The sequence below is a fragment of the Lytechinus variegatus genome, chromosome 5 (assembly GCF_018143015.1).
Source record: "Lytechinus variegatus isolate NC3 chromosome 5, Lvar_3.0, whole genome shotgun sequence".
Lineage (NCBI taxonomy): Eukaryota > Metazoa > Echinodermata > Echinoidea > Temnopleuroida > Toxopneustidae > Lytechinus > Lytechinus variegatus.
In genome coordinates this window covers 39,367,070-39,379,897 of record NC_054744.1, presented here as the reverse complement: position 1 = coordinate 39,379,897, position 12,828 = coordinate 39,367,070, and the positions used below count along the sequence as shown (strand labels likewise).

At 35.0% G+C, this 12,828-nt stretch overlaps 1 protein-coding gene across 1 annotated transcript; it reads right to left on the bottom strand.

The window, feature by feature from the left end:
- Positions 1-1,758: 1,758 nt before the first annotated feature.
- LOC121416115 (cardioacceleratory peptide receptor-like) lies at positions 1,759-10,037 on the bottom strand. The gene is made up of 2 exons (XM_041609578.1): positions 9,637-10,037; positions 1,759-3,216 (listed from the first exon to the last, which is right to left on the bottom strand). Exon 2 carries the CDS (start codon positions 3,158-3,160, stop codon positions 1,913-1,915), a length of 1,248 nt encoding a protein of 415 aa, XP_041465512.1. The 5' UTR covers positions 3,161-3,216; positions 9,637-10,037; the 3' UTR covers positions 1,759-1,912.
- Between the last annotated feature and the right edge of the window lie 2,791 nt (positions 10,038-12,828).

Sequence of the window (12,828 nt, the reverse complement as noted above, 5' to 3'; positions counted from 1 at the left end):
CATTCGTGGGTTTCATGTGGCTTTTCTAATAGTTTTAATCCTAGTAGCGAGCAGTAGCAGCAGTTGGATAAGAAGCAGAGAAAAAGTACAAGTAGTCAAAACATTTTTTGTTGTGGTAGCAGAGATGATAGTAATAGTAGAAGTAGCAAGAGTAGCAGTAGAAGTACGTATTTTATTAGTAAATAAAAGTTTTAATAGTAAAAATAGTAGTTCTACCTAGAGTAGTAGTAGTAGTAGTGGTGGTGGAGGTAGTAGTAGTAGTAGTAGTAGAAGAAGAAGAACTAGTAGAACTGCAAACAAAAGAGGTGCTACTTGTATCTCTTGTGTCGTTGTTTTGGCTGTGGTGATGGTAGTAGTAGTAGTAGTAGTATAGTTATCGTAATAGAAATAGTAGTAGTAGTAGTAGTAGTAGTAGTAGTAGTAGTAGTAGAAGAAGAAGTAGTAGAACTGCAAACAAAAGAGGTGCTACTTGTATCTCTTGTGTTGTTGTAGGGCTGTGGTGATGGTAGTAGTAGTAGTAGTAGTAGTATAGTTATCGTAATAGAAATAGTAGTAGTAATAGTAGTAGTAGTAGTAGTAGTAGTAGTAGAAGAAGAAGAAGTAGTACGTAGTAGAACTGCAAACACAAGAGGTGCTACTTGTATCTCTTGTGTTGTTGTAGGGCTGTGGTGATGGTAGTAGTAGTAATAGTATAGTTATTGTAATAGAAATAGTAGTAGTAGTAGTAATAGAAATAGTAGTAGTAGTACATGTAGTAGTGGTGGTGGTTGTAGTAGTAGTAGTTATATAGTTGCTGTAATAGTAGTAGAAGTATTAGTAGTAGTAGTAGTAGTAGTAGTAGTAGTAGTAATAGTAGTAGTAGTACTATTATTATTATTAGTAGTAGTAGTAGTAGTAGTAATTACTGCTAGTAGTGATAGTAGTAGTAGAAGTATCAGTGGGATAATTAGCAAGAGGAGGGGAACAAGAAATCTGTGGTCGAATGATATAATAATATTTTGCCTAGCTGTCATGCGACGGGATTTTTCTGGAGGACTAACATGGGAAATTGGATGACTTTTAGGTCATTGTTGTTCAAAATTGCTTTATTCAAATGTAAATGAATCCCAAAACGCTTTCATTTGCCTGTTCCAGGCATGGACATAAATGTTCTAGGGTAGGATCGTTCATCCATATTTACAAACCAGTTGAAATTACATTCCAGTGTCAAATTATGTTTTAGCACTTTACTAAACCACCTACTTCCTATATTCACGGATTTTCATTCAACTGAACACACTGCTAGGTGTTTGAATTTCACTTTATTATTTATGATTTAGCTTGTCCCTTTGTAGGGACCGTAAATATAGGCAGAGGCCTATTAAAACAGACCAGTTCGTAGTTACTTCATGGACAATTTTGGTCAAATGACCTTTCACTTCTTTCATTATGATAGGCAGATTTCAAAGCATGATTTTACGTAAGATTGCCTTACATAGCAAGGTGAAGAAATTGAATAGACTAGGTGAAAAGAATAGCACACTAATGAAAAATTTATGAAGGTATTGGTTGCATTCCTACTTTGAATGTATATCATAGCATGTTGCACAATGTACTTGGCAAATTGTGAAATACCAGTCGATCGTGGACGCATTGTTGTTTTTTGTGGATGTAAATGAAAACCACAAATCAAAAGAATATATGAATCTCATTAGATTTTAAACCACTATCTCACTTTAGTACAAATGATGTACTTCCTCTGATCATGTTTATAATCTTTTGATCATGCGCAGAAAGGAACTACGAACTGGCTTATTGTACTACAAACATTGCACTAACATTTGCTGGATCTTTTTTATCACTTGATATATATTTTTGGCTCGATGTACAGCCTCCTATCATGTGTATGGACTATCCATAGCATCTCACCCATTCACTCAGTCCTTCCAAGACCACCATGACCATCACGATCCTTGCTAACGGGTATAACCCTCGTAGAGGGCGCCTCAGTTACGCGTGTGATCATCGAGGACTCGCCATGTATCTTCGTGAATTCCGTGCGCGAGTTTGAAGAGGAAAAGCGGACTGAGTATCGGTTATAATAACCTCCTTCATTATTCCCTCGCGCACAGCAGCATAAAAAACGGTTCACTGTCAGGCGAAATTCTTTCCAACACCTTTGCGATGTGTTAAAGTACAAGAAAATGTACGGATTTGTGGCGGAATTCGCCACAGCAAACAAGCCAAAGAAGGCATTTACTACCCCATTAATCGGATTAGATCTAAAAGTGGCTAACATTTCAACTACGAAGTAAGGCGCTCCACAGAGAACAAAAAAGAAAATAATAACAACACTCATCTTTAGTGTCTTGCTTTTTGCTTTGGTAAGAGTAGTACCAGAGGCATTGCGATTCAATTCGATTTTGTTCTTCTTGCTAGCTCTTTTTGATCGTTTGCCGGATGTCTCATGGGCCTTGTCCCATATCTTCTTTGATATGCGTAGGTATGCAAATGTAATGACAAGGAACGGTATGAGAAAGGTGATGACTGCAATGTACACGATGTATGCCATACGGTGCCAAGCTGGGAGTGTTCGAAACAACGATCCACATCGGGGTTTGCCTCTGCGAATCATCTCTTCCCAGACGTAGAACTGTGGAAGGGCCAAGATGCCTGCTATTCCCCAAGATATTACCACCAGTTTCCAGGCAATGAAGAATTCTTTGAGGGGTTGTAGGACAGCTTGATGTCGATCGATAGCCATGAGGGCCAGCATGTTAGCCGATGATATGAGGGATGCACCTTGCAGGTACATTACAAGCTTACACATGAAATTCCCTGCTTCCCATGTAGGGGACATCACTATGAGAGCCGTAGGGAGGATTGAGAAGAAACAAACTGACATATCCGCACTCGCTATTCCGAGGACGATGGTGTTCACCCGAGATTTTCTTCTGCGATTCAGGTGCATCCATATCATGACCATAGTATTTCCTAAGACACCAAATCCAAACATTACCCACAAGCTGATGATTTGTATGGTTCGCGCTAAATCTCTTTGACCTGATGTAGATTCTGTATCCATGTTTATTGTAGTGTTAGTCATTGCTGTGGTATCAACCTCACTCCACTCGGTGTACTCCATACCTGCAGAAGGTGGGGTCATTCTCAATGTAGACATTGCGTAGTTAGTCAGGTACTCTGGGGTAAATTGTGAACCTTTAGGTTTCGTAGTATCTGTAGAAAAAGGGAAAACAAATGAAATTTGAATTAAGCTTATCAGCTATTACAGTTATTTTACAATATGACGCCATTTTCAAGAGGTTCACAGATGTTTTGCAAAGGTTAAGCAATGACGCGAATGTTGAAAAAAAACCTGGCATATCCGACATTTTACTTCAAGTAACAAACGTGCGCAAAACGTACGCTTAAAATAAATGTTAGGAAGCGTTGCCAATTATTCGCGAGGGTCGTTTGGAGTCGCTTTTTGATTTGAGTGGTTGTAATCTAAAAAAAAACATCTCCGAAATAAAAAAAAAATATCTAAAAGACTCTTCTTCTGAATGAAAAGCGAATCCAAGCGACCCCCGGAGAATTGGCAAAGCTTCCGAACATAAAGCTCATGTGCTTTTTTTTTCACTATTGTCGCATAACATACGAATATATTGAACTACCATTTTTTCTTTCTTTTTTTATACTTTTGCGCCATTGAACACATTCGGAAAAGTTCTTAACGTCGGTGAAAAAAGTTGTCCTCCCAATATAATCACACACATCCCCCACGCACCCTCACACATACGCACGGACCCACACGCACGTTGGCACACACACACACACACATACCAATATGTACTGAATCGAATGAGTAGTTGTCTGCAAATAGCCTTTGTTATTTGATTCGTAAGTCTTGATATGCTGGATATGACTTCATGAAAACAAGATACAAATTGAACAGTTCAGGTCAGATCTAGTAATTCAGATCAGCTAATATATATTGCACATAATTCCAAACATCCATACAATGTAGCTTGGCGACAAATTACTCGCCAACATTTTGTCACAATTCGTTCTAAGGGATACAGATGATAATACCACATTCTGACATTTTAGCTCATTATTATACTTTTATTATTATTATGGATTTCGATGTTCATGATATCATTATGACACGAGTAACTTAAAAAAAACAGTCACGCATTATTCATAGAATGATGAGTAATTGAGATAAATACTTGATGAGTTCACTGAGTTGTGAACGGGGCAATACTCGTTATGATGTTAATAAAAGAAAGAGGGGGAAATATGAAAATATTTCCAGACACATTGGATGGATGCCTTAGGCGTCTTATCTAAAGGGAGTACATGAAAGCAAATAATCTATCACGAAGAGGATTTACAGGACAGAATCCCTGATCACTGGTAGTTAGAAATTCTGAAGTAAAGACAAACAATAGGAAAGGAAAAATAAGAAACATGACACCTTGATGTGAGCTGAGGGAACAGACTGTTCAGTCATGGGTTCCATTGTTTTTTGTCTTTCTATCAGAAGAATTCGGAATGAAAAATAGCTCTTCCGTTCTTGTAACGCCATACTGATTGGATATTCACAAGACCTTTAAAAGGAAGGGATGAGATGAAGATAAATGATCACATGTTCAAAATGGGCCTGCTTACCTTAATTGTAACAATTTGTCACCTTTGGGTTTTTTTGTGTTTGAATGTGAAATTGTTCTTGCATATGTATATTCATCATGAATCGGAACGATTGATTATAAGAATTTATGTTGATAGCAGTGTCATCATGTCTTAAGGACTGGCTCTACTAAAACATTATTTTGATTATGATTCTCTCTAGGTAACATTTTTTTAAACAAAATTTTATTTCATCAAATAGAAAGAATAATATTTCTTGGTGATTCTAGAATGAAATAGCAAAACAATAACCGTTCATCAAATTGACTGCGATAACGAATTTGTATTATAATAAACTTTTCTTTGGATTCTTTTGATGAAAACAAGCAAATGAAAATAAAACAGATGGTACAATTTACCGGCACGTGTGGGATGCATCAAATATATTTTCAAAAACGTAACGAGTAATCATATTTTCTGCTAAAAAATAAACATAAAATTAAACCTAATCATGCCATAGCTAGGCAAATAAGTTGTATTTTGTTGTATGTTTTTTTTTATTAAACACGTCCGAGAGCAATACCCAATATTCATGAAATAATTTATATTAAACACACATGTGAAGTCTGATGCGTAGGAGTTTGATAATTCGTTTACCATATCCTTATGGCTTCGATTTGATATGAGGCCAATATACATGTATTTTTTGAAAAACTAATCATGTTCTCTCGTAAAGCCTTGGCTGCTTTATTCTACGTTTCAATATAGGTGAAATTTGTAACAAGGGTTTGTTTTAATTGACTATCAGATGTACCTCTAACATAACAGGTGCGGTTTAGCGTCCTCAGCAAAAGCCTCTGGGTATCTGACCGCAGCGATCGAATTATACAACGAACCCCTAAACACCTTTTCTTCAATAAGTACATGTATATGTCTAAACGTACAAAATCAATTTTGTAAGAATATTGACTTTAGCAGTCAACCTGAAATTAAATTATTTTACCTCTGCTAGAGGCGGCATTAATAATACCCAAATATTCTTTCCCAATAAATATCCAGACATATAAAATTGTGGTTTGTATTAAACCACAGCTTTTTTGTTTTCAGAGTCATCGAATCTTACCCTTTCCGAATCTTATTTGATATACTGCAATTCATTATGTTGCTGGAAACCAAATTGATACATAAGCATCAGGGGAGAAACAAATAAAAAGTAGAGTATGGAGGTAGGATGGAGAATGGGAGAGGGTGAAAGGTAGATATACGGGGATAGAGGGAGAAGATAGGCAACAGGAGACAGATATAAAGAGGGGGGGGGGGGGTGGAAACAAAATAAAATGAGGCAGCGGGTAAATTCAAAGATCTGCAAAAATTCAAGCCTCAATCTGACCGCCTATTAATTCTTGCTTGTTGTCATGTGCTATTGGTGTGAATATTACCACCACATATCATTAATTCCCGTCGCCCTACAGAAAACAAATATACTTTCGTGGAAAAAACCGATTGGCTATTTATAAATAATTTTAAACACTTATAAACACGGATTTAAGTTCGATGTTTTGTATTACATTCATTGTTTTGCTGAGATATCTTTGATAAAATAATTTGATAATGTTTACATGCACTATTAATCGTGAACCAAGCCAGATCAAATCAAACATAAACAACCATTCACATACTGTCCATTCACCATACATTCTTATGATTAATGTTTGTCGAACCGTATGACCTTCTCGCATGATTGAATTGTTTTTAAACTAACTGTTTAAAACTAAAAACTAGTGAAGATGCATGACAATCCAAATAACGTTTATTATTATATTTCTCTTCTCTATATACATGTCACAGTTGTTCATTAAATCAGTAGCAACGACTGATAACTCTAGAAAACATCTTGTACAATTGGTCTATTTTATAATGCTACATTTACTAGCATTTACTCACGTGTTGCATTGTGAACGAATGCTATCATGTTTACATTTTCGCATGGTGATTATCTCCCCATTACCTAATATATAGTTAGCTGTGAAATAAATTGACGAATGTTCATTTTAAGGACTTAACACATGACACCCGTTGAGATATTCAATGATGTTTAAAAATGCTGACACTTCATTATCTTTGCATGAAGTCGGTGTAATTATATTTCAGTCTAGATATAATTATTTAATGCATATTTCCTGCAACCTGGTTGCATATCTCCAATCATATTTCACTCTACACCATCCACATCCTCCAAATATATAAGGAATTATTATTCAGCCAGTGTATTGATATACAAAATAAACTATCGTAAGGCGGGGACGGTAACCCCATCTCAATATTACATCTAATCTAATGACGTCCCCTAAATTCTGCTATGCCGAACACATCCAAATATTTAGACGTTATATATGCGTTCAATTGACCTGAGCCGAGTATTTATGGAGATAATATAAAAACATATTTCACTCCATGCTGACATGTAATTGAGTCTATTGACCGCATGGGGAAAACTGTTCTTGTATAAGTAATGTCCAGAAAAAATATGGAGTTGTGGTGACTGATCCTTTACGATCCGTGCAATGTTACTGTTTACTTTCATTTTTCCTTAACAAAATCATTATTTAAGCCTTTATGGCAAAATATCATAAAGCCGTAATATTTTAAGAGGACCAAAGCTAACCGGTTTAATACGACCATAATATATATCAGTTAACGATTCGATCACCTGATATACACAATTTCAATTTCGGTCATTTCAAAGAGAGGCACATAGAAATTGCTTTGTGAAATATTGAGCTTCAGCCAGCCATGTATATAATTCATTATCTCACAGAACCACAACGTCACCTTAATACCTTTATTGAATGCCCCAATTTCTTCGGATCATATAGAAACATTTCCCTGGATTCGAATGTGAAGTACAGCTGCATTTATGTCGGCTGTCATAGCTACATGGCAATACGAATAATTTTTAATTATATGATCATAAAAAAAGAAGGGAAATAAATCAAGATTTGTAAAATTGATGATTCGGGATAACATCTAAACAACTTTTATAGATAAAATTTGTCATTCCGGTCATCTAATTCCATGCATACTGTAAGAGAGTTGTTACTATAAAGAAATGTATCTTATAAATAAAAGAGAATGGTAACAATTTGTCTTGCGCTGAACAACTTCCAGATTTTTCGGCGACATGTTAAGGTGATATTATGAAAACTACAATACTGCGCTAAATACGAATAAATCATATTAGTAAACAAAATAAAAAGTATGAAGATTTGTTGCAAGAGATGGATGACAACAATTTTGAGAACTAGATCTGTTTTTCTCACTTAGCTACCTCTGCGATAGATTAACAGTGAGAACTGTTTGAGGGTAGTTTTTTTGATTCAGTTCTTATCTATATACCTTTTTAATGCTAATCCCTCGTTTAACAAGTTTTCGTTCACTTCATGTGGGTGTTTTGGCGGATTATTTTATGCGCGTCCCTTTCCTTCCTATTCCTGAAAAAATGCCTCGTCCTAGTACATATTTCTTGATAAAAGAATCCAGAAAAGGAAATATTGCACGCCCATTACTACAATAATGAATATTTGCATAGGAACATAGTGACGTGTAACTTCATTGGAAGCTTAGAAATTAATTATGATCATTTACGCATAATGCGATTTGAACCAAATGTGCACCGATAAGCGATGGTATAACAGATCTCATAAAGCAAATTTTAGTACAGAAACCTTGGGCTTTAGGAAAGTCGATCCATTCCATGTTATTTATGGTTTTTATTTAGACAATGAAACATAGTATCTGAAGTATTGCATTTTTTCTTTACTTCTCTATCTAAAGCTGATGGAAAGTTCAAGACAGAAAGAGAGAGAGGGGGGTGGGGGACGTCATAGAGAACAATTTCTAGACTACTACTACTAGAAGTCATGAAGACGATCTTCAATGATATAAGTTGAATAACACATAGTGAGCCATTACTGTTATCATGTCTTCTTCTCAATAAAAAATACGAGACTTCAAAAGAATTATGGAAAAAAATGATTTCAGACCTAAAGACGCTGCGGGCATGCACACATGTTATATCGAAGAGAATATGAGTATTAAACAGCAGGCTAAAAATGACTTAGAAAAAAAAGTAGATAAGAGAGAAACTGCAGAAGTGTTGCTTCATAGTGTAAATCATTATTCATTTAATGTCAACTTCTAAAGCAACCACCCATTGTAATGAAAAAAGATGTTACCATTTTTGGCCTGTCAATATCAACAGATAGGCTAGAGCTTAATCCTGTTAGATAATTATGGACCTCGATGCCCAGACCCTTATGAGCAATCATAATCCAATAGCAATTATGGTTATCTCCGATACACCATGAAAAAATCATCATGAAGAAGATGTCGATAATAACCAACATCTTGAAAATTAACATATCATTAATATCAACACCAAAGCTATACGATATTTTACTGTTACTACTAGTGTTTATTCCAATATTTAACTACTACCCCTAGTACTACGAAGTAGTAATCTGCTTCTAATAAATGACAAAAGAAGTGCTAAACAATACAACTTGAATTAATAAACCACATCAACTAACGTGATTTCGTTGAATTTAATGACGAAAGAGCGGTGTTCACTAAAACAAATATTGAAATATGAAAACGAAGTATTTTTACCTCGCTAGAAAGATTTCGAATGGTTATATATTCGAAAACAGATGGGAATCAGGTACAAATGTATATCTTTCGTAAGTTTACAAGTCCGCTATAAAATATTGAAATGCATATTACCAAGACCGTGGCATTTACCATCGGCAAACTTATCAAGACCTTGGATTGTGGTTAGAACTGTCCCGTCCCAACTGAAATAAAATATTCATAACAAAAATGGCCAAACATTCTTCTTTTCGTTCGCTTTTTTTAAATCGATTTTATAGTAGACCCTCAATTGATTGGTCCCATGGTACTAAAACTTGGGAAGGGCATACGTTGATTCAGGCATTCAGAAACCATCGGAATTAGAGAAATACGAACCTCTTGGCCTGGTGTTCAACGATGGCCTGGGGAACTGTGACTCAAACAAGAGATATCGCAGGAAATACTCCAAGCAAATCACAAGCAATTGAACGATGTGAACAGCGCTTTGGGGTCCATTTCCCGAGGAGTTGTTTTAAATTCCACAAAGAAAAAACTCGAGTTCCACAGGAAATTCCGCTTCTTCACACACCGAATACATCCATTTACCGTGAAGCCAACCACCCAAACTATTCGGTTTCACGCAGGATTGAGAGTGAGAGGAAAACTCGGCGATACTCGGTGGGGAAATCAATCCAACGAAACCAAAAGATGAGAGCAGGCCAAACCAACCAATACAACCAGACAATGGTTGGGGAGTTTTGCAGGCAGACAGGAGTAAGAGAAGGAGATAGAGAGTATCGGAGAAGCTGCGTGTGTGCGAGTTTTGTAATGTGTGTACGTATTAAGTGCGTGTTTGTGTGATTCCACTCCAAGTCAGTGTTTGCTCCGGGTTGAGTGGTGGAGAAGGACCACATGGGGCGGGCTCTAGGCTGTCAATCATGTGATGGCCACATCACAATGGAGAACCAGATCATTGAGCTCAAACATCTCATCTAAAGAAGATGTGAACATTGTATTTGTAATACCATTTAGCAGTCCGTCATAAAGTACTACATACATATGGACAAAATGATATTCCTTAAATAAATAAATATGGAAGGGAGCGAAGAAAGAGCTACATATATTTTCTTCAACCTATCAAACTAGACTGAAAGATATAGGCCTATGATAACTAAAGGGAATCTTCACCATGAGGTAAGCCTATTGGAAAATTAACTAAGCAAGTTATTCAAAAAAAAAAATGGTCGAGGCGTATTAATTATATCTAAATTATCAAAAATATCTATTAGAATTTTATATTGTTTTATCACTTTCCACACTTCAGAAATGAAATATGGTATGATTATTGATAAGTAAAAACTGAAATAGGAAGATATATGCAGGATGTTTTTGGCAAACAGGGAATGAGAGATAGAGAGAAAAGGATAGGGGTTATTAATAATGCTTAGAAAAATTTACTCACATGAAACAGGATTTTCTAAGAATTATACACAAATAATAAGATGGTAAGGATTATAATTTTTTCCCGTTTTTTATGGCTGCATTTTCGAAAATCTCACTTTAACAACAGATATACTCGTTTGTTGGTATATCAACACGGAAATGGTGAGCTTATCGTTTTATTAAAATGTATCTTAAATATTCATACTTTCATCTTCGTCGAATCTGCTCTAGTTTCGGGAGAATAATAAAATTCGATTTTTTTAAAGATCTATGAAGAGAATCAAATTATGCAGTTTTAGGTATATATTTTACCTTTAGATTTGAAAATTATTAGCAAATCCATATGATATATCTACTATCTCAATCCTCCTCTATACTATGTATACTGCTAATAAAGTAACCTGTATTGTATACCTGAATATCTGTTTATTTGATCTCTCTTAAATTGATTCAATCATTGCCTTCATAACACAGCATACACGAATAGTGACTGTTTAATCTTTCAAGAGTTTTCATAATGTTTATTCCCAAAGATATTAGAATGCTCAGTGGAGCTCTGTCAATGCTAATGCGAAGAAAACAAATAATGGTCATATTCCATCCCCAAATATTATTTCGACAACATCTATGACGACGTTGCGTATTTGGAAAGGCGACTAAAAACCCAAAGGATATGCTAAATTGTTGACATAATTTTTTTTTTATATTATGTAGTATTCCATGGGGAGCATTTCAATAATTGAAAAGGCACCCGTCAACGGATTTCCGGAGGGTGTTGTGGAATTTTGAAAAAAATAATCAAATTCGGCGTGTTATATTATTTTTCACTTCCAAATATACTAAACATATCTTTTTGCGTTAAAACGGATTAATTATATAATCGAATGACTGATGGGAGTAGTGTTGTAGTGCCTTGATGCTCGGACTTGGCCTTAATGCGCCGTAAGGCCTACCTTTTCAAAGGCTTGGACTTGGCAAAGTTTTGCGCTTTGGAATTTCAAGGCATTTTTAAGGCATTGTCAAGGCATTTTCACGGCATTTTGTAATTTATACTTTCGTTTGTTTTTTATATAAGTAGATATAAATGTTTCATTTGTTCAGCGTATTTAATGATGCTAATAGTCAATACTACCAGTCAGAATTAGCAGAAGCAGCAGCATTATTACCATTATCAAGAACTGTCATCACATATATTACAAATAAAACAACAGTCATGAATAATAACATTTATTTATAATGTGTTGTAATCATGACTAATGTTAATAATGACAATATCAATAATAATGATAATAATGATAGTAATAAGGATTATGATATAGAATATGGTGAGTAGATGACAGGAATAATTCTGAAAGATCTGGCTACAATTTCGAAAACATTTTTTTTTAATAGGTAATGCTAAAGAATGATAAAAATGTTCATTTCTATTCCATTAAGATTTTCCTTGTATTGTTTTCTTTGGCCAACAAGAATGTTTTAATTCTTGATGCCATTCTGAAAATATTTGGTAAAGACAAACACATCTTCAATTTTTGTCATATCCAAATGGGCTATGTCAATAGCATGGTTAACATAAAAGTTTCGAGGGGCCACGCATGGCTTAAAGAGTCAATTTCTGCATACAACAAAAGTTGAAAAAAAGTTTGATTTTTTGTTTTATTGTATTTATTTGTTTATTATTATTTATATATTTCATTATTATTATTTTTTTGGTGGTGGGAGGGGTTCTGATGTTTTTAAACAGGCGAGAAAGAGGAATGGGAAGAGAGAGAGACAGAGAGGGGGAGGGAGAAACATGCGAGGGCGTGAGAATGATGGGGTTGACACTTTTGGCTTGTTAGGCAGATTATACTTTAAAATCAGTTAATATGTTGATAAATTGTTTATTTTGTTTTGAGTCTAGTGTTTCAGATCAACAAAAGAAAGTAAATAAAATTGTTAATCATATAGTTCGACAATGAATTTAATTTTACTATAGTTTTAAGAAAATAAACAACGAATTGTTTGTGTGGTAAGACGGTTTGATAGAGAACTCTACTTTACTGTTTCCCTTCCTAAGGTATGGGATTTGCAGTGTTTATTTTATATCTTTTTTAATATAACTTTATTTTGTTAGTACTCCTTTTCCCGTTTTAAGGTAAAATA

Excerpts from the sequence above, each read along its gene's own strand:
- LOC121416115 (XM_041609578.1), bottom strand. The coding sequence starts at position 3,160 with ATGTCTACATTGAGAATGACCCCACCTTCTGCAGGTATGGAGTACACC.